The 24423-nt window shown below is 34.4% G+C and overlaps 1 protein-coding gene across 1 annotated transcript; it reads left to right on the top strand.

The window, feature by feature from the left end:
* The first annotated feature begins 18452 nt into the window (after nucleotides 1-18452).
* LOC127074663 (endoglucanase 2) lies at nucleotides 18453-20934 on the top strand. The gene is made up of 6 exons (XM_051016007.1): nucleotides 18453-18675; nucleotides 18764-19047; nucleotides 19285-19722; nucleotides 19974-20121; nucleotides 20357-20523; nucleotides 20605-20934. The coding sequence occupies exons 1-6, from the start codon at nucleotides 18453-18455 to the stop codon at nucleotides 20932-20934; spliced, it is 1590 nt and encodes a 529-aa protein (XP_050871964.1).
* Nucleotides 20935-24423: the final 3489 nt, after the last annotated feature.

The following is a 24423-nucleotide window of genomic DNA, read 5'->3' as shown; positions in this document are numbered from 1 at the left end:
ATTTTTTCATATCCGATGTTCGGCCCATGTACTCAACTTAATTGTCCAAGAGGGTTTAAAAGTTGCTAGTGAAGCCCTCCATAAAATTAGAGAGAGTGTCAAGTATATTAAAGGATCTGATGGAAGGATGCTTAAGTTCAGAGATTGTGTCGAGGATGCAGGGATAAATGTTAGCAGTGGTTTAAGATTTGATGTATCTACTAGATGGAATAGCACTTATTTGATGCTTGAAAGTGCCTTGCAATATAGGAAAGCTTTTGAGTTTTATAAGGTGGCGGATAGAAGCTATAAATATTGTCCATCTGATGAGGAATGAGAAAAGGGGGAAAGGATTTGTGAGTTTTTAGAACCTTTTTATGAAATTACCAATTTGATTTCTGGTTCATCTTATCCAACTGCAAATCTGTATTTCATGCAAGTGTGGAAAGTCCAGTGCATTTTAGAAAAACATCAAAAAAGTATTGATAAGGTGATAAAAGATATGTCTGATAATATGAAAAAGAAATTTGACAAATACTGGAAAAACTATAGTATTGTGCTAGCATTTGGAGCTATTCTTGATCCACGCTTGAAGGATAAATTTTTGAAGTTTTGCTATACTACACTTGATGCCTCAACCTCTGAAGGGAAACTTAAGAATGTAATGGATAAATTCAAAGGGCTTTATGAAGAATATATGAGTTATTCTACCAATCAAAGTGTTTCTCTTTCTCAACCATCTAATGAGTTCAACACATTGGCTAAACTATCTAGAGAGGGGAATAAAGCTAAAAAATCAAAGATTATAACCGTAAGTTTTTATATTAACATATTTATTTCACCCCATTTCCTCTTTTATATATATACTTGTTTGAAAACTTTAGGTTGTCTATTATTTTTATTTTATTAGTATTAGAAAAAGAGAAGGATTATTGCATGAAATTGTTAGTAAGGATTATTGCATGAAACTTTGTGTTGTACTTTGTATGTGGCTTTACTAGTAAAATTATGTTATGTTGTTTCTGTGAATATTGAGAGTAAAATATGTCCTAACTATTTATATATATCGCAGGATTTTAAAACATGGAACTCGATTGAGAGTAGGTTTGTTCTTGGAAAGAATGAATTAGATATATACTTTGACGATGAATTACTGGAGCTAAATGAAGAACACTCTGAAGATTTTGATGTACTTCTTTATTGGAAGTTTAATGAGAAAAAGTTTCCGATACTCTCCATAATGGCACGCGATGTGCTTAGCATTCCTATCACGACTGTAGCATCTGAGTCTTCTTTCAGTATCGGTGGACGTGTTCTTACGAAATACAGAAGTTCTACTCTTCCTGAACACATCCAAATGTTGATTTGTACTCGAAGCTGGTTGCATGGATTTTCGGAAAATATGAATGGTAATACTACTTTGTATTTTATTTATTTTTATTTGTTCATGTTTATGATATACTCATGTCATTGTTTTGTTGCATCTGCACCTAAGTATGATTTATTGTGTTTTTAAGATGAGGAAGATATCAACACTAATGATGAAGGCAATACTGAGGTGACAATGACTCAACATACATTTGGATTGCAAGATTGAGGTGGAAGACTAATTTTAGTGCCATATACTTTATTCTGGTTGTTGAATTTATCTTTTCATGTTTTTTTGGTTGAATTAGTGTCTTTGTTTATGTGATATGTGGTTCATGTTTGTATTGATTTACTTCAATTTCGAATGTTGAATGTCCGAAGTATCGACATATATCTTTCAGTGATATGCTTACATAGTATTTTTCGTGAATTGAGATGGATAATAGTGTTGTTTGTGTTTGAAAAAGAACATAAAATCCTACTCAAGTGTATAAATATTAGCAAGTCACATAATTGAACTGGTTTGTGTAATATGTTTTCTTTTCTTTTCTTTTTTTGGAATTTTATGTTGAAAATTTTATTTTTAATTTTTATTAAAGTTGTTTTTTATTTTTGAAATTTTTAGCAGATTTATTTAAAAATTATTTTTTTATATTTTGAATTTATTTTATTTTGGTTTTCAAAATAAAGTTTTTTTATTTTTTGAATTTATTTTATTTTGTTTTTCAAAATTAAGTTTTTTTATTTTATTTGGGGCCTTATGGCCCTCTTTTAAATTTTGGGCCCATCTAACTTTAGGGCCTAAGTATTTGAGGGCTTACTATTCTTTAATTTTTTTAGGCCCTCTTATTTTGGGGGTTGGGGCCTAAATTAATTGGCCCCTTAAATTGACAGCTCTACTTATGGCCCTCTTTTAAATTTTGGGCCCATCTAACTTTAGGGCCTAAGTATTTGAGGGCTTACTATTCTTTAATTTTTTTAGGCCCTCTTATTTTGGGGGTTGGGGCCTAAATTAATTGGCCCCTTAAATTGACAGCTCTAATTATGGGTGACAATGCATTAAGTCCGTAAAAAAAAAAGGCGTTGTGGACAAGTCTGCCAATAAAGTTGGACTTAAAAATCTATCTATCTCCGCCAAGGTGGTGGGTTGGCGAACGCGGATTTCCTCGCCTATTTATTTTTTATTTTTTTAATAGATTAATAAACTTTTTTATGTATTTTAATTAGATTTTTCATTTATTTTTTAGAAATATATTTTATAAAGCATCGTTTAACAAATTTTATTTAAGAAAACATCGCATATATTCACAAATAAATATATAAAATAGAATCATCAGCAAGTATTTCAAAACTATAGTTCAAATATTAACATTCAACCAACCAAAATAAATATTTTGAGTGTTTAATAACTAAGTTGGCGGGGGAATCCACCCGTTTTTTGGGAGGGTTTAAAGCAGAGTGGGCTGAGCGGGTAGACAGACATAAAATCCCAACCTAGTCCGCTACTTTTTGCCGGGTGCGCGGACCGACCCTGCGGGTCACAACTCGTTTTGTCATCCCTAATGTTGATGGATTTTATTAGATATTATATGATATGTTTTATTGAATTTGAGTGTTATAAATGAGTATAGTTGTATTGAGTTGTGTTACATTTTTTTTAAACTGACAAAAAGAATCATAAAAATATAGTTTTTATTTGAAACACAACCCGCAAATTCAATCTCAAACCATAAATGAATGGGTCGGTTCGTGTTGGTTTTAACAATGAAATTACGGATTAGATGAACAACTTAATCTATTAAAATTTGAACGGATTCAATAACAGGTTATGACAAACTCGGTCCAATTCAACCCATGTACACTCCTACGGTCTAGTAGGTTGGATATTGATGGTGAAAAAAAGGGTGAAATGGTTAAAGAAGGAGCATATAAAAATGTTACTTATGAAGATCTTTTATTAGAATGTTATAGAGAAATTGTCAACCTATATACAGGGTTGGTGTTTAAGAATTTGTGTTCATAAACCTTTATTTGTTAATAAGTTATGGAGTTGGATTTTTTAAATTTCTTTAGATCCAAGATTAATATTCTTCTACATGTGTGATAAGGTTTGATCTTTGCAATGTAGTGATGTTATTCTAGCATTTTTATCATTGGTTTTAAAGCTAATGCTACTTCTATTCATGAGTTTCAGAATTTAAAAGTTTTTTTTTTTGTTTTTGTGAATGTTCATTCTCTTAAGGAGTTTTTTTTATAAAAGAAGTTAATTGACAACCTCGTAAGGATTCTTAGGTCAAATGTAATACAAATGACTTTGCTGGTTATCCTAATTTTGCAGCTTGTGGAGGTCTTTTCACAAATAATGCAGTCTCTTTCCTTGATTGCTTTGCTGTTATTTTTCGAAACATAACATCTCTTCATGCTTGGGATTATGTAAGCTATTGAGATAACTTATAATAGAAGTTTGTACTATTATGGATTTAAATTGATTCTCAACTAGTTTCCATAGCCTTTCATTCTTACAAACATGTAAGCAATCGAAAGATAAGTTCGTATTATTGTGGATTGAAATTGATTCTCAACTAATCTCCAATATGTTTTCCATACATGATCTTTAAAAACTTATTTAAAACCCATTTATGTGTCTATGTTGTTTCATCGCAAACTAAAGCACGTGCAAAAATGGTCGTTTTTCCATGGTGGTTAACTCCATAAACAATTACAAGATGCTTGTGATATTTGTTCCTTATATAAGTAACCACATCATCATAGTATTAATAGTAAAATCTGCAGGCAGAATATGCTTAGAAAACATTTTCTATTCGTCCATCATTTATAAAGGTAATCTCTGGAAAAAAAAAGAAGTTAGAATTGCTATCAGCTTTTCCCTAAAGATAACTTAAGTTAAAACATATCTTCACCTTCGGTTGTAATCTTTACTTGATGATGTGTATAGTTACATAGGTTACTAGGTTGTAATCTTTACTTGATGATGTGTATAGTTACATAGGTTACTAAATTACAACGGTATTTTTGTTATTTTTGTTAACTGTGGTAATACCTCAACTGTGGATGAGTTTTTATTTATTTATATTTACGAAAATATATTGGATTATAGTCAAACTAATAAACCGTGATTATACATTTATGGAGTGACAAAGTTTGATTCTCAGCTCCATCAATTTCTACTTTTTTGTTATAATTGATGTTGTCCTTATAATTATAATATATAAATTAAAATTGAAATACCTATCACCATGGTTGATAATGAGAACCGTTGTGAAAGTCATTACATTTCATCATGGTTTTTTAAAAAAAATATGGTGAAATTGTTTACTTATTTATAATATAACTGAATTAGCTCTTGCTTATTGACAGTATCGTCGTATATATCATAGCAAAATCCTAGCACACATTTTTTCTCTCTTCCTCGTCATTAGCTCTCGCTTCATACATAAAGGTATTTTTCTTCTTCCTTGTTCGAGAGTTTATGTTTTTTTTTATGTTGTTATAGTTTTATGTTGTTGTTGTTGTAGTATTTTCGGATTTTAGATTCTTCTCTCATCATGAATAGTGGGGGCAATAAACTTATCCACAAGATTTAGGTTACAAAAGAGGTTATTGATATGGTGGGGTTATGGTTGAACAAAGACAAGGAAGTTGAATCTGTTAAGGAACACATTACTACTGTTGAACCTTCTTATGGAACTGGCTATAAGAAGATTCATTTCAAGAATCTTAACCCTAAAAAGATGAAGAAGGTAGAAGTTATTATGAATGACCTTATGAATCTGGATGTAATTGATTCCGAATCAGATGAAGACCTTGATAACTATGAATACCTTGGGAACTTCCTGAATTCAACTAGGCATGAAGATTGAAGATCTTGTTATGTTTTACATAATTTGTTGTTAGTTGTTGTTGTTGACAAGTTTTTGATTTGTTGTGGGCAGTTGTCGTTAGTTATTGTTAACATCCTGCTTTTTTTGTGACATGATTTACCATCTTTTTGGGTTAATAATGTACTGCTGGTTGTTAGTGCTTGGTATGTTACAACGTTAATGGTAGTTATGTTGTGGTTGTTGTTGCTTGTTATGTTACATTGTACTGCTTATTTATGTTAACATGCCGTTTTTTGTTGTGACATGATTTACTTCCTTAATGTTTTGTTGTTGCTTGTTATGTTATAATATTAATGCTAGTTTATATTTTCAAAACAGGTCAACTCATATTATGGGTGGTTCATAAATATTTTGTTTTGCTATGGAGAAACAGTACAAGAAGTATGAATCAATTTTGGAAGCTTCATCCGCCTTGTACTTTTTCTTCATGGCAACACAAAGTAGATCAACCCCAGATCATTCCACGAATCTTTTCAATAAAATGTATGTTGTTTCCGTTTTATTGATGTATATGTTGTTATTGATTTTATTATAATGTATGTAGATTATTTGTTTCACTCCATTAAACATGCATTCATTTAAAGTGATTTAGAAAATAATAATCTGAAAATTAAGTTATATTTGAAATACAACTTATATCAAACATGATTTTTGAATTGCATCCATCTCGTAATTCATCTATATTGCTCTTTAACACGTAGAACTTGGTTTATTGCCCCAAATTCTTTAAAGCAACGATCCATTCTCTATTAATTTATATTGTAAAATATCAAAGTTGTTTAGAAATTGGATCATCTCGCTATCATCATAATAATCTTCACCATTGATTAAAATAATGATGTTGATAGCGATGATGATCCCAAATTAGTCAAAATATTGATGCTTTATAAAATAAACTAGGAATGAACCGTTGTTTTGAAGAATTTGGGGCACTAAATCAAATATTGCATGTTAAGAAGAAAGAGGTCAATTACGATATGAATGCAAATTGAAAAATAGTGGTTTGTTTAAGTTGTTTTTCAAGAATAATTTAATTTTTCAAATTATTATCTTCTACATAAATTTTTTGATTGTATATGTTTAGTGAGGTGTAAGGAAAAACAAACAATTTACATATTTTATAATAAACTTAGGTTACTTTTCACAACAATTATATACTGTAACCGTGGTGAAATGTTAATTGTTTTCAAATAAATTATTGCTATTGTTGGGTTTAGAACCCATGACCTTAATATATATCACAACAGTTGTTTAATATAATTGTTGTGATAGATAACGCACTACCTTGCTTTTAACAACGGTCACACGCCTGTTGTAAAAATCAACATACATACAACCACACACTACCTAACAACGAACGTGCAACCGTTATTATATGTGTTTCACAACTGTCATTATGTATGTTTTTCGTAGTAGTGTCTATTTAAGATCAAGATATCAACACCTAATATCAAGTGGGGTTTGGTGGAGTCCCTGATGATCTCTGGTCAAAAAATATCTGATGATGGTTTCCATTAAAAATATTTATCAAGCTTCATCAGTCAGAAGAAGTCGAGTCCCTAATGAAGTGTTGAATCAATGATGAATCTAGTAAGGGATCTTGAAGCTCCAAAGATTTCAAAAGAGATAGAGCAAGAAATCTCACCTGGTTCGTGTCTGAGTTATCAGTATATTGTAAAGATATAAGTAATTCTTAAATTATTAAGGCAACATATCCACACACTTAAAAATAATTTTAAACCTCTCACTTTTGTTAAAACACCTTAAAACCTATATAGGAACTATCAAGGTGCTTATGGGATTGGCCAAGAGTGTTCCTCATTACTTAGAAAACATTTGTACACTGTATAATCGATTACGGGCCTTATCCAATCAATTAGAGTAAGAAAAAAAAGGTTTATTAGTAGATTAAGAATACTCTTAATTGATTAAGACACATAGTCATTGTAGGATCTCCTTTTTGGAATTAGGCTTGCTATACTTTTTAAGCTCCTAATCGACTAATTATATGGCTTAATCAATTAGTTCATTTAAAGGCCCATAAATGTTTTTCTTTTTGAACCAAACTTTTCTCATATAAATAGGTGGCTTCTCTTTATTTCAAAAATACCAGAAAATATATTTCTATAATACTTTATCACTTTCTATTATCTTTATTTCATATATTTATTTTTCACGAAATTTCCTTAGTGCTTCGAGAGTGAAAAATATCATTGAGGCTTTTGTTGCTCTAGTACTGTGGAAATTTTTTAAGTTACCCAAGAAGGATTATCTCTTGTACAATATCTTTCAAAGAAGTCGTTGTTTATTTTTTGAGGTAAACCAGTTAAAAGCTCTGTTTGATTCTTGAGATAAGCCATGTAAAATCTTTGTTTGGTTCGTGAGCTCATCCCATTAAAACCTCTTATTTGGTTTTTGATTTTACCTGTCAAGAAACTAACGAGCCCTTGTTCATAAAAGTTCTCCTAAGAGGAGCGCTTCAGGTAAAACAGATTAAGGAACAATCCAGGGGATGGTTTCCAAGATTTATGCTATGCACACAACTGTAATACCCTCATGTAGGCCCAAGACCTCATATGAAACTGAGAAGTAACACTTTTAAATGTTTTAGGATGACCACTTTGAAGTCGGAGAAAGGTAGTTGTAGTCATATCTGAAATTCTGGTATCAGATATAAGATGTCGAGGGTAATATCACGACACTAATATTTGTTAATAAACAATGGATAATTAAACAGAATTGTAAAGCAATCAACACAAGCAATTGTTAACCCAGTTCGGTGCAACTCACCTACGTCTGGGGGCTACCAAGCCAGGAAGGAAATTCAGTATAATAGAATTAGTTCAAAGACTATCCGTACACTTCACCAAGTTACAGTCTTTCTCACCTAATCTCTACCCGTGCAATTTCTACCTAAGCACTCTTAGATATGAGAACCCACTCACTTCCCTTACAATCACACACCCGTGATTTTAAACAACAATCCCTTGTGAAAAGAAAATACTTTTCAATTACAATATTCTTGATTTTACTTCACAGTTTCAATCAAGAAGACACACTCTTGATCTTGCTTCAAAGCTTTGATCAAGAAGACAAATTAGTCCAATTCAATCATCAATGGATGACTTGAATGACCTACAGACACAAACCCTAGCTCTCTCTCTAAATTTCACTCAGTCTTGGTTGTGTGTTCAAACAGGTTTTCTGAGTCCCTTTTTATAGAAACATTGGACAGCTTGAAAACCCTAGATATATTTTCCAATCAAATCTTTTCATATCAGCTGTAAAGATCTCCTTGGAAAATAAACAAATCTGGTTGATATCCCTGATAGAATGCGCCAGCTAGCCATATCTTTAATCAACCAATGATTGCCACCAATTGTGCAATCACAAAACACCAGACATTCATACTGAATGTTCTGTGTACAGGATGTCATGACATCGGGTCTGACATCTGGAAAAAATCTTGCATAATCCAGTTTCCTTTTATAGCAGGTACAGCCATATCAGTTACCATGACAATGAGTATGTCAACTGAAACAATCCTGCAGCATATGTCTTCCAATTTAGCTCCAGCAGGTACATCCAATATCAGAAGCCTTAGCATTGTAAGTGGCATTCTGAAACAATCTTGCTTACATATGTTCTTCAACTCCAGCAGGTACATATGATATCTCATGTTAAGACATCACACATGACATCTTGTGAACACTTTTTGTTTTACCAAAATTGCTGCCAACTCTTAGAATCAACAAACTCCCCCTTTGGAAAATTTTGGCTAAAACATATATCTGTCCTTTTTGTTCACAAGGCAAACTATCAGCAGTTAAACCACATAACAGTAGTTTAATCAGCAGCAGAAGCAAAAACAATTACTAGCTATGGCTACTAGTAATACACACATGCACAAGGGTACTTCTCCTCCCCCTTAATCTGTGCAACAAACAGAATTACTAGTTATGGATGCAACTAGTAAGATACACAAATGCACAATGCACCAGGGTACTTCTTCTCCCCCTAAATCTGTGCATTCATAAAATAACAGCTACTGAACTTCAGCACCTGTACCAGCCAGAATGTCATACTGACATCTGCTTTAACATCAACACCTGTGCACCATCTGCCAATCATAGTTGTACTTCTGTTCAGTCACAACCAACTTCCATATCAAGCACTCCTCCCCCTTTTTAGTCAAAATTGACCAAAGGTAAATAAATCTCAACGAATCTTTATACCCATCACATCTTTTGCTACACCATACCTCACAAAACTCCATACTCTTTTTGTGAGAACTATCCCCAGACTCCATTGATTGCTATAGATTCTCATACACACAGATCCCCAATTTTCCTCTTAAACATTCAAATTGATTGGCATCCAAGGCTTTTATGAATATGTCAGCTAATTGCGTCTCTGTAGGAATATGCTCCAGTGCTATGATCTTTTCTTCCACAAGTTCTCTGATGAAGTGATGCCTGATATCAATGTGCTTTGTCCTGCTGTGCTGAATAGGATTCTTGGAAATATTTATAGCACTCAGGTTATCACAGTATAATGTCATGACTTCTTGTGTGACATTGTATTCAGACAATATTTGTTTCATCCAGACCAGTTAAGAACATCTACTTCCCGCTGCTATGTACTCAGCTTCAGCAGTGGATAGGGATACACAGTTTTGTTTTTTGCTGAACCATGAAATCAGATTGTTCCCTAAGAAGAAACATCCTCCTGATGTGCTCTTCCTATCATCAGCACTTCCAGCCCAGTCTACATCACAGTATCCAGTCAACATAGATCCAGATCCATGAGTATATAACATCCCATAATCACTGGTGCCATTGACATATTTTAGTATTCTCTTTACTTGGTTTATGTGACTGACTTTTGGTTCAGCTTGATATCTAGCACATACACCAACAACAAATGCAATGTCAGGTCTGCTTGCTGTGAGATATAGCAGACTGCCTATCATGCTTCTGTATAGACTTTGATCTACGCTGACACCATTTTCATCTTTGGAGATTTTTACATGTGTAGGAGCAGGAGTTCTTTTATGGCTTGCATTCTCCATGCCAAACTTCTTCACAATGTTCTTGGCATACTTGCTTTGAGATAAAAAGATAGAGTCTTCCATCTGTTTGACTTGTAGCCCAAGAAAGTAAGTCAGTTCTCCAACAAGGCTCATCTCAAACTCAGATTGCATTTGTCTAACAAAGTGTTCAACCATCTGCTATGACATTCCACCAAATACTATGTCATCTACATATATTTGTGCCACCATGAGCTTTCCTCCTTCATTCTTCACAAACAGAGTTTTGTCAATACCTCCTTTCCTGTATCCATTGTCAGTGAGGAACACTATGAGCCTCTCATACCAAGCCCTGGGAGCTTGTTTTAACCCATAGAGGGCTTTCTTCAATCTGTACACGTGTTTTGGAAGATTTGGATCTGTGAATCCTTTAGGTTGTTCAACATATACTTCTTCATTTAGGTAGCCATTTAGAAAAGCACTTTTTACATCCATCTGAAATAGTTTGAATTTCATAATACATGCCACTCCAAGCAGTAATCTAATGGACTCAAGGCGAGCTACAGGAGCAAAAGTTTCATCAAAGTCAACTCCTTCAACTTGAGTATATCCTTGAGCTACCAATCTAGCTTTGTTTTTAGTAACAACCCCTTGTTCATCAGATTTATTCTTGTATACCCACTTTGTACCTATGACATTTACTCCTTCAGGTCTAGGAACCAATTCCCATACTTCATTCCTTTTGAATTGACCTAACTCTTCTTGCATGGTATTGATCCAAAACTCATCTGTTAAGGCTTCCTTGATATTTCTAGGTTCAATCTTAGACACAAAGCAACCATGTGAGATTACTTCTCTTGATCTAGTAGTGACTCCTTTATCTGGGTCTCCTATGATAAGGTCTTTGGGATGATCCTTCTGAATTCTGATAGAGGGTCCCTTGTTGATTTTGTCATCTTCAGGTTCAGCTTGAGGTGGTTCTTCTTCCTTATTCTTGTCTGAGGAGTCAGCTGGAGAATCATTCAGAGATGTCTCGACATCGTCTGTGACATCAGTCTGTTGATCATCAACCACAACATTGATGGATTCCATCAACATATTAGTTCTGGAATTGAAGACCCTGTAGGCTCTGCTGTTTGTTGAATAGCCCAACAATATTCCTTCATCACTTTTGGGATCCATCTTCCTTCTTTGCTCACGATCAACTAAGATATAGCATTTGCTACCAAAAACATGGAAGTATTTTACTGTAGGTTTTCTTCCTTTCCAGACTTCATAGAGAGTCGTGGGAGTCCCTTTCTTTAATGTCACTCTGTTGTGGACATAGCAAGCTGTGTTCATGGCTTCAGCCTAAAATTGATAGGGTAATTTCTTAGCATGAATCATAGCTCTGGCTGATTCTTGCAGAGTCCTATTTTTTCTTTCCACCACACCATTCTGCTGGGGAGTGATGGGAGATGAGAACTCATGATGAATTCCTTCTGAAGAACAGAATTCAGCAAATTTGCTGTTCTCAAACTCCTTTCCATGATCACTTCTAATTTTGATAACAGGACTTTCTTTTTCCCTTTGAAGTTTCAGACACAGCTCCTTAAAGACTTCAAACACATCAGATTTTTCTCTTATAAAATTGATCCAGGTGTATCTGGAGAAATCATCCACCACTACATAAGCATATTTCTTCCCACCAAGGCTTTCTACCTGCATGGGTCCCATCAAGTCCATATGAAGTAGTTCCAGGACTTTGGTAGTTGTGTCATGTCTGAGCTTCTGGTGTGACATCCTTGTTTGTTTTCCAATCTGACATTCTCCACATATTTTTCCCTCATCAATCTTTAAGTTGGGAATCCCTCTAACTGCTTCTACTGATATGATTCTCTTCATACCTTTCAGGTGCAGATGGCCCAATCTTTGATGCCATATCTTCACTTCTTCTTCTTTGGCTAAGGTACACATTGAAGAGTATCCAGTTTCTTGAGAGCTCCACATGTAGCAGTTGTCTTTGGACCTAACTCCCTTCATGATTACTTTATTTTCTTTGTTAGTAATCAAACATTCAGTTTTTGTGAAGCTTACACTCAGACCTTGATCACATAGTTGACTGATGCTTATAAGATTAGCATTAATCCCTTAACAAGTAGGACATCATCAAGGTCAGGAACTCCAGGGCAATCCAGTCTACCTATTCCCTTGATTTCACCTTTTGCACTGTCACCAAAGGTAACATAACTCATGGCATGAGGATGAAGTTCAGTCTGCAGGTTTTTGTTCCCGGTCATATGTCTGGAGCAGCCACTGTCAAAATACCAATCTTTCTTGGCTGAGACTCTGAGGGAAGTGTGGGCTATTAGACTAATGACTTTTGTCTTAAGAGCCCATTGCTTTCTGCTGACAGTCTTGTGATGTTTGGACCTAGATTGGTGTTGAGACTGAACAGGACCAGGATAGCCATATAGCTTATAGCAGAAGGGCTTTAGGTGGCCAAATTTTCCATAGTATTGGCATTTCCATCTTTGATGATTCCTTTTCTGCTGTTGTGACATCTGATGTGACATCTTAGGTTTGGATTTAGATTTGCAACTGTACTCAGCCTTGAATCCTATGCCCGATTTATTTCCAGTTATTTGCCCAGTCTGGAGAATCTTGTCTAGGGTGGCAGATCCATTGTTAAGCATTTTTACATACTTAGTCATCTCATCTAGTTTGGAATTCAAGAAAACAACCTCAGTTTCCAATTTTGAGATGGTTTCCATATACTCTTTCTTCTCATTTTTCAGCTGAGCTATCACTTGCTTCTGTCTTTCAGCTTGTCTGCACACTCCTGCCCTTTTGTGGCACCACTCTTTGTAGGTAGTGTCCAGCTCTTCAACGGACCTTTCATCATCAATAGACTCTTCCTCAGACCCCCATCTTCCTGTCAAGGCATTCACATGATTTGTAGCTTCTTCAGTTTCACTTCCATCAAACCAAGAGGCTACAAGGCTTCTCTTTTGTTTCTTGAGGTAGGTCCCACATTCAGTTTTAATATGACCATATCCATTACACTCATAGCACTGAACTTCTTTGGGCTTTTCTTCAGACTTTGTGGTCTTACCAAAGTTGTTGGGTTTATTGATGTCAGGTATGATGTTTTTGACATTGCCCTTAGCTCTGACATCTACCCTTTTCATTAATTTGTTGAACTGTCTTCCCAGCATTGCTATCTCATTTGCCAGGTCCCCATCAATATCTTGACCACCTACCTCATCTTCCTCTTTGGTGTTAGACATAAATGCTATGCTCTTGGCCTTCTTTTCAGCTCCATCACATATTCCCATCTCAAATGTTTGGAGGGACCCAATTAGCTCATCCACTCTCATATTTGAGATGTCTTGAGATTCTTCTATGGCTGTGACTTTCATAGAAAATCTCTTGAGAAGTGATCTTAATATTTTTCTTACCAGCTTTTCATCTGACATCTTCTCGCCCAAAGCTCCAAGGCATTGGCAATTTCAAGGATGCTCATGTAGAATTCATGAATATTTTCTTACCAGCTTTTGTTAAAACACCTTAAAACCTATATAGGAACTATCAAGGTGCTTATGGGATTGGCCAAGAGTGTTCCTCATTACTTAGAAAACATTTGTACACTGTATAATCGATTACGGGCCTTATCCAATCAATTAGAGTAAGGAAAAAAAGGTTTGTTAGTAGATTAAGAATACTCTTAATTGATTAAGACACATAGTCATTGTAGGATCTCCTTTTTAGAATTAGGCTTGCTATACTTTTTAAGCTCCTAATCGACTAATTATATGGCTTAATCAATTAGTTCATTTAAAGGCCCATAAATGTTTTTCTTTTTGAACCAAACTTTTCTCATATAAATAGGTGGCTTCTCTTTATTTCAAAAATACCAGAAAACATATTTCTATAATACTTTATCACTTTCTATTATCTTTATTTCATTTATTTATTTTTCACGAAATTTCCTTAGTGCTTCGAGTGTGAAAAATATCATTGAGGCTTTTGTTGCTCTAGTACTGTGGAAATTTTTTAAGTTACTCAAGAAGTATTATCTCTTGTACAATATCTTTCAAAGAAGTCGTTGTTTATTTTTTGAGGTAAACCAGTTAAAAGCTCTGTTTGATTCTTGAGATAAGTCAGGTAAAATCTTTGTTTGGTTCGTGAGCTCATCCCATTAAAACCTCTTATTTGATTTTTGATTTTACCTGTCAAGAAACTAACGAGCCCTTGTTCATAGAAGTTCTCCTAAGAGGAGCGCTTCAGGTAAACAGATTAAGGAACAATCCAGGGGATGGTTTCCAAGATTTATGCTATGCACACAGCTGTAATACCCTCATGTAGGCCCAAGACCTCATATGAAACTGAGAAGTAACACTTTTAAATGTTTTAGGATGACCACTTTGAAGTCGGAGAAAGGTAGTTGTAGTCATATCTGAAATTCTGGTATCAGATATAAGATGTCGAGGGTAATATCACGACACTAATATCTGTTAATAAACAATGGATAATTAAACAGAATTGTAAAGCAATCAACACAAGCAATTGTTAACCCAGTTCGGTGCAACTCACCTACGTCTGGGGGCTACCAAGCCAGGAAGGAAATTCAGTATAATAGAATTAGTTCAAAGACTATCCGTACACTTCACCAAGTTACAGTCTTTCTCACCTAATCTCTACCCGTGCAATTTCTACCTAAGCACTCTTAGATATGAGAACCCACTCACTTCCCTTACAATCACACACCCGTGATTTTAAACAACAATCCCTTGTGAAAAGAAAATACTTTTCAATTACAATATTCTTGATTTTACTTCACAGTTTCAATCAAGAAGACACACTCTTGATCTTGCTTCAAAGCTTTGATCAAGAAGACAAATCAGTCCAATTCAATCATCAATGGATGACTTGAATGACCTACAGACACAAACCCTAGCTCTCTCTCTAAATTTCGCTCAGTCTTGGTTGTGTGTTCAAACAGGTTTTCTGAGTCCCTTTTTATAGAAACATTGGACAGCTTGAAAACCCTAGATATATTTTCCAATCAAATCTTTTCATATCAGCTGTAAAGATCTCCTTGGAAAATAAACAAATCTGGTTGATATCCCTGATAGAATGCGCCAGCTAGCCATATCTTTAATCAACCAATGATTGTCACCAATTGTGCAATCACAAAACACCAGACATTCATACTGAATGTTCTGTGTACAGGATGTCATGACATCGGGTCTGACATCTGGAAAAAATCCTGCATAATCCAGTTTCCTTTTATAGCAGGTACAACCATATCAGTTACCATGACAATGAGTATGTCAACTGAAACAATCCTGCAGCATATGTCTTCCAATTTAGCTCCACCAGGTACATCCAATATCAGAAGTCTTAGCATTGTAAGTGGCATTCTGAAACAATCCTGCTTACATATGTTCTTCAACTCCAGCAGGTACATAGGATATCTCATGTTAAGACATCACACGTGACATCTTGTGAACACTTTTTGTTTTACCAAAATTGCTGCCAACTCTTAGAATCAACAATATCCTTGTGAACAGACACTCATAGAGTGGGAGGACCACTTTGATGACCACGTGATGAAGCTTATTCCTCCAAGGAATCCCCAAATATCCTTGTTGAGTTGGACTTGTCAGATAAAGGTATGACTTCTAGCTCCAAACGATCATGATCAAGATGAGGGAGATGAGAATCAGGGATGTCCCCATTCTCGAGGCAGAAGAAGTTTCTCTCTTAGAATCGTTCACTAAGGTAACTGTATTATAACTTATCCTGACTAGAAAATAGGAAATGCTGAAGAAAAAGCTTGAGTCTATGGTGGTACCTAAAATGTGAAGATGATGAAGTGAAATGAATGAAGAAAGCAGAGATTTAGATTAAAGAGTTGTAATCATCCAGATTAGTGCTTTCAGAGAAGAAGAAGTAGTGGTGTTTACTAAGACAGTGAATACGAACGAACTCGAATGATAAGGATTGCAAAAAGTTTCTGAAAGGCTCAAGTCCTTCTATTTATAGGTGAGAACTATTGGACGGCGTAAATCAGCTAAAGAAAGGAGTTACAAAATCAACGACTAGATTCCTCATCGGGCATACATGCAAACTCGAGTGCACTATGAATCGCATCATGCCCTAACTTGTCACATCAACACACATTTCAAAAAAAGGCGACAAAACGTCTCAATGATGAAAATACATTTAATGTGTTGTTTCCCACTACTCTTTCAACTAACTCCAAATATTTCAGGTCTATCTCACCTCAAACAACGTCTTAGAGGCCGACCAAAATCTTTAAAGGTTTTCCCGACTCACTTAGTGTCCAACAAAGCCTTGGGGGAAACTGTTATGGGTTGGCTAAAGACCCAAATAGCCAAGGCTCAATTAATCTTAAATTCTCTCCACTTGACCCAAAGTATAAAGTCAGTCCATACAATAAACAATGTACACTTCCTATTTTCCATTTTCAATATACTCATCTTGAATCTTGAAGTGACTTTGGCGTTTGAGTGCTAACCATGAAGGTTCATCTTGCGCCGTCATAACGGAGATCAACACCACATGTTCAAGATATTCAGTTCACCAACTGCATTTATTTATTTTTCTTGAACGAAACATTATCATTACCGCATCTTTTGATGTTTTGCAACAATCTATAATTTAACTTCTTAGCTTCGAATTTGCTATGAAAGATTTGGAACACCTGAGCTACTTCTTGGGTATTGTAGTCACTCACCACCAAAAAGGTTTATTTCTCTCACAGAAAAAATATGTTGAAGAAATTTTTACATGCGCTGGAATGTCTTCTTACAAATCGTGTCCAACCTCGGATGATACAAAACCAAAGATGATAACACTCCATATAAGGGTAGCCTTTTCGGTGCCCTTTAATACCTAATTTTACCCGACCAAACATTTCACATGCGGTACAATAGATATGTCTTTTCATGCATAACCCGATGGAAGACCACATGCAAACTCTCCGATGTATCTTGTGTTACGTTTAGAGAACACGAAATTATGATTTACATATTTATCTCTCACCTACTACCTCATTAATTTCATATATAGATGTCGGGAGGGTGCTCGGATATCCAAAGATCTATCTCTAGTTATTGTGTTTTCCTTTGTGATAACTTGCTCTTTTGTCATCAAAGCGACAACTCACGTTATCTCACTTTAGTGCTGAAGTTGAATATTGTTGCGCAACCTTCTTCTTGAGTTACACTGTCTCATTCACAAGGCCACCATGGTCTACTATGACAACGTCAATGCAATATATCTCTCCAATAATCCAGTTCAACATCAGCGAACAAAACATATTGAGATATATATTCATTTCCTTTGCGAAAAGGTAGCTCGAGATCATGTCTGTATTCTTCACATCACGATATCAAATTATAGATATTTTCACAAAATGTCTTCCCTTCATATTGTTTCATGATTTCAGAGACTGTCTTAGCGTGTGTTAACTTTCCGTTACAACTATCGAGAAATATTAAAATATGTCTATATTCATTGGATATATCATATTCATTAGTCTTTAATTGTATGGATCAATTATCAATTATATTTACTAGCTATTTTCAGTATCCATGTAGAATTTGAAAAGAGTGATATATAATTTACAAAGCATATCACTGAGAGGCAGAGAATTATATTCTTACATTTGTTAAGATTTTATTTTCTTAAATTTTTTTAGTAAGATTTTTAACTAGAGGAATTGGTTATCTTGGATTTTTCAATATGAAGTTATAAAGTAAACAGTTTACAATGGCAAACAAACCTTGAGACATGACAACAAGCCGTCTTTAGTTTCTACTATTCTACTTAAAGTGAGCATAAGATGTTCGTTTGTATTGGACTGTTGGAGTAGCACTTCAATTCTATCGAACAAAATGCTTTTACATGTAATATTTTATTGAAATAGTTAAAATCACTCAAGTTTCAACTAAGAAAAATCTACTATAGATTCTTTTTATTAATCTGTAGAAGTTTTCAAACTAAAATAACTCTAACAACAACAAAAACAAAGTAGTTAGTAACATAATTACATAACCTCCTTCTTTGTCTCACTTTTCACCATTTTTCCATTTCTTTGCAACTTCAAATACAAACACAAATCACCATGACTTTTCATATTCCTGTTGTTCACTGAGAATCAAATGGAACTAAAGGTTGGTGATGATGGAAACAGACAACACTATGGAAGTGCCTTGTGTTGGTGGTTAACAGTCTCTGTGGTAGCTATCCTCGTAGTTGGTGCTGGTGTTTTTACTATACTTGCCAAGTTTCATCATCATTCTCATTCACCTCAACTCTCCAACATCAATACCAAATATGTCTCTTCTCTTCAATTAGCCCTTCGGTTTTTCGATGTCCAAAAGTGTAACGTAATCTAACCTTATCAATTGCATGATATGAAAATTTGTAATATAACTAAAAGTGGTGTATGTGTATGTGTATGTATATGCAGCTGGTAAGGTGGAGAATAATAGGGTTTCGTGGAGAGGGGATTCAGGGCTAAGAGATGGGAGAGAAGAGAATTTGGATTTGTCTAAAGGATTATATGATGCTGGTGATCTTGTGAAGTTTGGGTTTCCAATGGCTTTCACTGCTACTGTTTTGTCTTGGGCTATTCTTGAATATGGACATCATATGGATGCAGTGAAGCAGCTAGATTATGCAATGGAATCTCTCAAGTGGATCACTGATTATCTTGTTAATGCTCATCCTTTCGCTGATATCCTTTACATTCAGGTCATCTTTTTGATTTCAGGGTGTAATTGATAAGGAGTCTCTGTAACACTGACACTTTTGAACAAATGCGTGTTAGACACGTGTAACTGACATATGATTATGTCTAATTTTTTAAATTATTACTGGTGTCAACGTGTCAGTGTCAGTCGTGTCCAGTGGCTAGGTTGGTGTCAGTGTTTCATTTGTTATGACTTTGATCTTAGAGTTTTTTGTACTTACGAATTTGTGTGATTGAAGGTAGGGGATCCTGAGGTGGACCACAATTGCTGGGAAAGGCCTGAAAACATGACTGAGAAAAGACCAGTCATTCAAGTTAACTCATCTTTCCCAGGAACAGAAGTTGCGGCAGAAACAGCAGCTGCACTAGCCTCGGCGTCTCTAGTTTTTAAGGAAATTAATCTCACTTACTCTCTGATTCTCCTTGAACATGCTCAGCAACTGTTTACTTTTGCTGATACATACAAAGTTTCCTACAGTGTCAGTGTTCCTCAAGTTGGGAAATACTATAACTCATCAGGTTATGAGGATGAACTTTTATGGGCAGGTAGCTGGCTTTATCATGCAACAAAGGATCCATCATACTTAGATTACGTGACAGAGAAGAACGAGAATGAATTTGGAAGTTTAGGAAGTGTATCTTGGTTTAGTTGGGATGATAAGCATGCTGCAACTCAGGTATGAACTACGAAGTATAGACTCAATTGGTGATAATAATTTGGTGAGATTGAAGATGTGTCTGGTATCTGACCAACATGAGTTGGTGTCTGATGCCGACATAACACTGAAATATATTGTAACATTCTAAAATTATTATCATTGTCGATGTGTTTGTGTCAATGTCGTATATGTTTTGCGTATCTATGTTAGTGTTTCATAGATTAGTTATTGTGATGAATTTTCTCATTCTTTTTGTGACGTTGAATTAGGTTCTTTTGTCTAGAGTAAACTTTTTCGGAGCTAGAGATATACCAGATGTAGAGAACCTTGACCTTCAAAAGTATAGAGAAACCGCTGAAATACTCATGTGCAAGCTTCTACCAGATTCACCAACAGCCACAACCAACAGAACCAAAAGTAGGATTCCTTTCTTCCCTATACCATTTCTTTAGTCCATGTTCATTCATTTTTTTAGTTAATTCATGAAAGAGACTCTCATTTTAAGTCAATTAATACAAAGTATAAACAGAGACACCAGACACAACACTGACACTGTCATATACTGACATATATCAGAACCCAGACACATCTTCGATCTAAACCATCAGTGTCAAATAAATTGTTACTCATACAAACTTTGATTGCAAAACAGGTGGATTGATTTGGGTGGTACCATGGAACTCTCTGCAACATTCAGTGGCGTCTGCATTCTTATCTGTTCTTTATAGCGATTACATGTTGACATCTCAAACTGAAAATCTATATTGTAGCGGGAAAATGTATAAGCCAATAGACCTCCGAAAATTCGCAATTTCTCAGGTATGTGCATGTCCTACAAAATTGCAACAATTATATTCTCATAATATTACAACAAATGGCAAGTTAAAACAATATTTTCAGGTAGAGTATGTGTTGGGAGAAAATCCAATGAGGATGAGTTATCTTGTAGGATATGGAAGTGAGTATCCTAGATATATACATCATAGAGGATCTTCAATTCCAGTTGATGCTAAAACTGGTTGCAGGGATGGATTCAAGTGGTATGATTCACCCGAGCCTAATCCTAATGTGGCATTTGGAGCTTTGGTAGGGGGTCCCTTTTTCAATGAGACATATGATGATTTTAGGAACAACTCAATGCAGGGTGAGCCAACTACTTATAGTAATGCACTTTTGGTTGGTCTTTTATCTGGCTTGGTTGCCACTTCCTCTGTAGCTTGGTCTTTCTAAATCCACACATATGTAATATATTGATCCAATTTTGGTGTGGCATGTGTAAATATATGCCCCCATATTAGGGTTGAGTTTCTGATATGATAGAAGAGTTGTACTATACTTTCTTATGTATTTGTAATCCCGTCTCAAGTTTTTGAAGACTTAGATTAATTACAGGTTAATCATGACAAAAATATAAGTGCGGTAGTATGTCTTACACGTCCTTAAAGACACTCTTGATTGTAACTAATTTATATGTGCTTTTAAGTAATTTGAGGAACAAGAATGCTATTAAGATTTTTTTAATGTTTAAACTTTCGTTAAATCCATTTAATAATTATTAAAGCATGAATTTCTAAATATTATGTCTAATAGATTAGTTCAATGTGTCTATTAACTAAACTATTATTTTAACGATTGGAATTTCATTTATTAAATAATTTCACAATTTAACAAATTGAGATATATTTCTGAGTTGATTAGGCTTGAAACAAATATATTGTAACAAAAATACAAATGTTAAAAATGTATAAATAGCATGAACATCCGTATGAATAATACTAAGTTGACATTAAATACCATGTGATCTAACACAAATGATTTTTGTCTCTCGTGATAAATAACTAAAGAGTATCAAAATAAAGAGAGAGAAAACATATTTAGGACACACCTCTTAGAGGTTTTCGTCATCTGTTTTACGAGTGTTGGACAACGACGCATGTCGGACACGAATAGATGTGCATGTCGGACATCTCAGGTGTAGCAACACTCAATAACATTTAAGAACACTACAACTCTACGATTAATATTTATTTATCACTATAATTTTTCTCAGCATATTTAAAACAAACAAGTGAAATCCAACAAGAAAGTGAAGTTGCTATGCCTCTTAGAATTTATCCGCTTATATTTTATTGTTTGTCAATTAAATAGTTTGGTTTATTTGTCGTAATTGAGTATCTTCACATAATTGTGCATTCTAGAATTGAGCGCTAAATCATTTTTACGTATGCATAAATCGAACTATATATTTGATTAAGGTCAATATAATATATTTCTAGTCAATTAGTTTGAGGTTTAGATAAAAAAATATGAGAGCATGGTTCAAATCGTGTCAACTCTTGATTCAAATCAACACTTCATTTTTGTTAAAAATTTAAGTTTTTAAAAGTGTGATCCGAGTCCGGGAATTGGCTTACTTGAATCAAATTGAATGTGAAAATTAAAATTTGCTTATGAGTTTGATTTGATTCACAGGATAGTCTGACTCGAATCAAATATCATTCTGAGAAAAAAGATTTTGCTTATGTGTTGTTTCATTCGAACCATAGTAAAGTATGACTCAAATCATGAAGGTTTTGATTCGAATCAAGAAAAGGTCTGACTCGAATCAAACCTTGATTGCGGATTTTGGATTTTGACTTTGTAATCTTGATTCGAATCATGGAGTTAGGTGACTCGAATGTCATGCATCAAATCATAAAAAGCTTGATCCAAATCATAAGAGTAATTTTTCTAGGTTTTTAATTCTTGATTCAAATCATTCATTCTCTTGATTTGACTTATACCATTTGCTTTTGACTCGAATCAAATGAATATTTTCTCTCATTTTTGTGTCTTATCTCCGGTACATATATAAATCATGGATTAAATATACAACACCCATGCAATGTAAGCGAGATTTATTTTACACCTCTGTAAAAGAATTTTTTTTATTCTCCCTTGTAATGCGAAGATTTATTGTCTATGGCCCCTTGTACATTTTTTGTTGACATGGCTTGTCTACGTGTCATTTAATTTAATTTTTTATTATTTTTTTAAAATTTATGTGAATTTTATTTTATTTTCAGAAAAGTAAATAAAATATTTTTTTTTATAAATATTTTTTATTACGAGAGATAAATGAAAATTTGCTCACATTGTAGGGGTCTCACACCCTGATTTTGACTCTGAAATCCGATTCAATACATCCATCATAGTTGTTGCACCTCTGCATAACATAACATATATTTCATACCGCATAATGCCTAAAATATATGTCGGAATAAATTTTCAGATTTACAGACAGATCGGTTGAACTGATTCTCAATTGTGCGTAAAATTAGCGGGCTAAAATTTTCAAGATCGATCTTGCATACGTTAATTTTTTTAATCTACGGTTCGCGTAGTTTAACTTGACGTGCTCGTTTTAATTTTTCGACTACTTTTTCGATCGCATTTCGGTCAGTCTGAGCCTTTTAACCGATCAAATTTTATTTCAAAATTGGTTCAAACGTTGTATATTTCCGAGAGGTTTATTTCACGCTGATCATTTTGATGTAGTCAGTTTAATTTTCCGAGCATTTTCGTGCCCGAATTTTATTCATCTTGAGTGATTTTATTTTTACTTCTTTGTCAAAAAGTTCATAATAATTAATTAGAATTTTTATGTTTTGGTTCCGATTTAATTTTATTTATTTATATTAGTATTATTTTTATTTAATCTAATTTATTTATAACTATTTTTATACTAACAACACTCTGAAGGGCATTGTTGGTATTAAATAAAGTTGCAATCCTAAAATTTATGCTATATATTGCTTCATTGACAAATGTAAGAGGGGACCATTTCAAACCTTTACACACGGCGGATTTGAAAAAATGATTCATTCTTATTTTTGGTTGATAGTAGAAACAAGAGACATGGTTTTCTTAGATCAACTTTTTTTTGGCTCCTTTAGGAAAAAAACTGACCCTTAACCTCCATTACACACACATGCTACATGAACATAACCTCCCTCTCTCGTATTCGAAAATGGAAAAAGAAGAAAAGTGAAAGAGTGAGTAGAAACTTGCAGTAAACTCATACCATTGAAACAACACACCATGAACTTCATCCATAAATCTTCTTCATTTCTCCTCACCCCCATCTTCAACCTTCTTCTTCTTTTCACTTCAAAAAACTTGCAGTAAACTCACAACAGGCAATATACAAACTGACACTCATACAACTATCACATATCCATTTCGACCGCCGGCAAAAGCACACAACGATGGTCAATCATTTTACTTCACCACTATCGATTCGGTAACCTTTATTTTCTTCCTTTTTCTTTCATTCTCATGTTTTTATTCTTGATCTTGTTTAAAATGTTAATGTGGTTGGTGGTTTAAATAAGAGGAGGGAGTTTCTTTTACTTGGTGTGAGGGAGAGTTGGACGAGAGGAAGGGAGATTGTTGAGGTGGGGTGCGCTTCCGCCGCCACCGTCGGGCTGCCCCGTCGGCCGTCACATATGTATCACGTCTAAACCTTTGCTGAGACAAAAGAGTTCTTCCTTTTCATTATGTTTCTTTCTTCCCGAGTTTGCATTTTATAGAAATTTTTACCCAAATACCCCTGATTTTAAAAAATAATCCCAAAATAACCCTGATTTCAAAAATAATCTCAATCCAATTGGCGTTCATGTGTTAAGCTTTAAGGGAGGCATTGTAACACCCCAGACCGCTTTCAGGATTATCGACTGA

Source organism: Lathyrus oleraceus, chromosome 4 (assembly GCF_024323335.1).
Source record: "Lathyrus oleraceus cultivar Zhongwan6 chromosome 4, CAAS_Psat_ZW6_1.0, whole genome shotgun sequence".
Lineage (NCBI taxonomy): Eukaryota > Viridiplantae > Streptophyta > Magnoliopsida > Fabales > Fabaceae > Lathyrus > Lathyrus oleraceus.
Note: the sequence above shows the minus strand (reverse complement) of the source record. Positions and strands in the feature narration are given on the sequence as shown.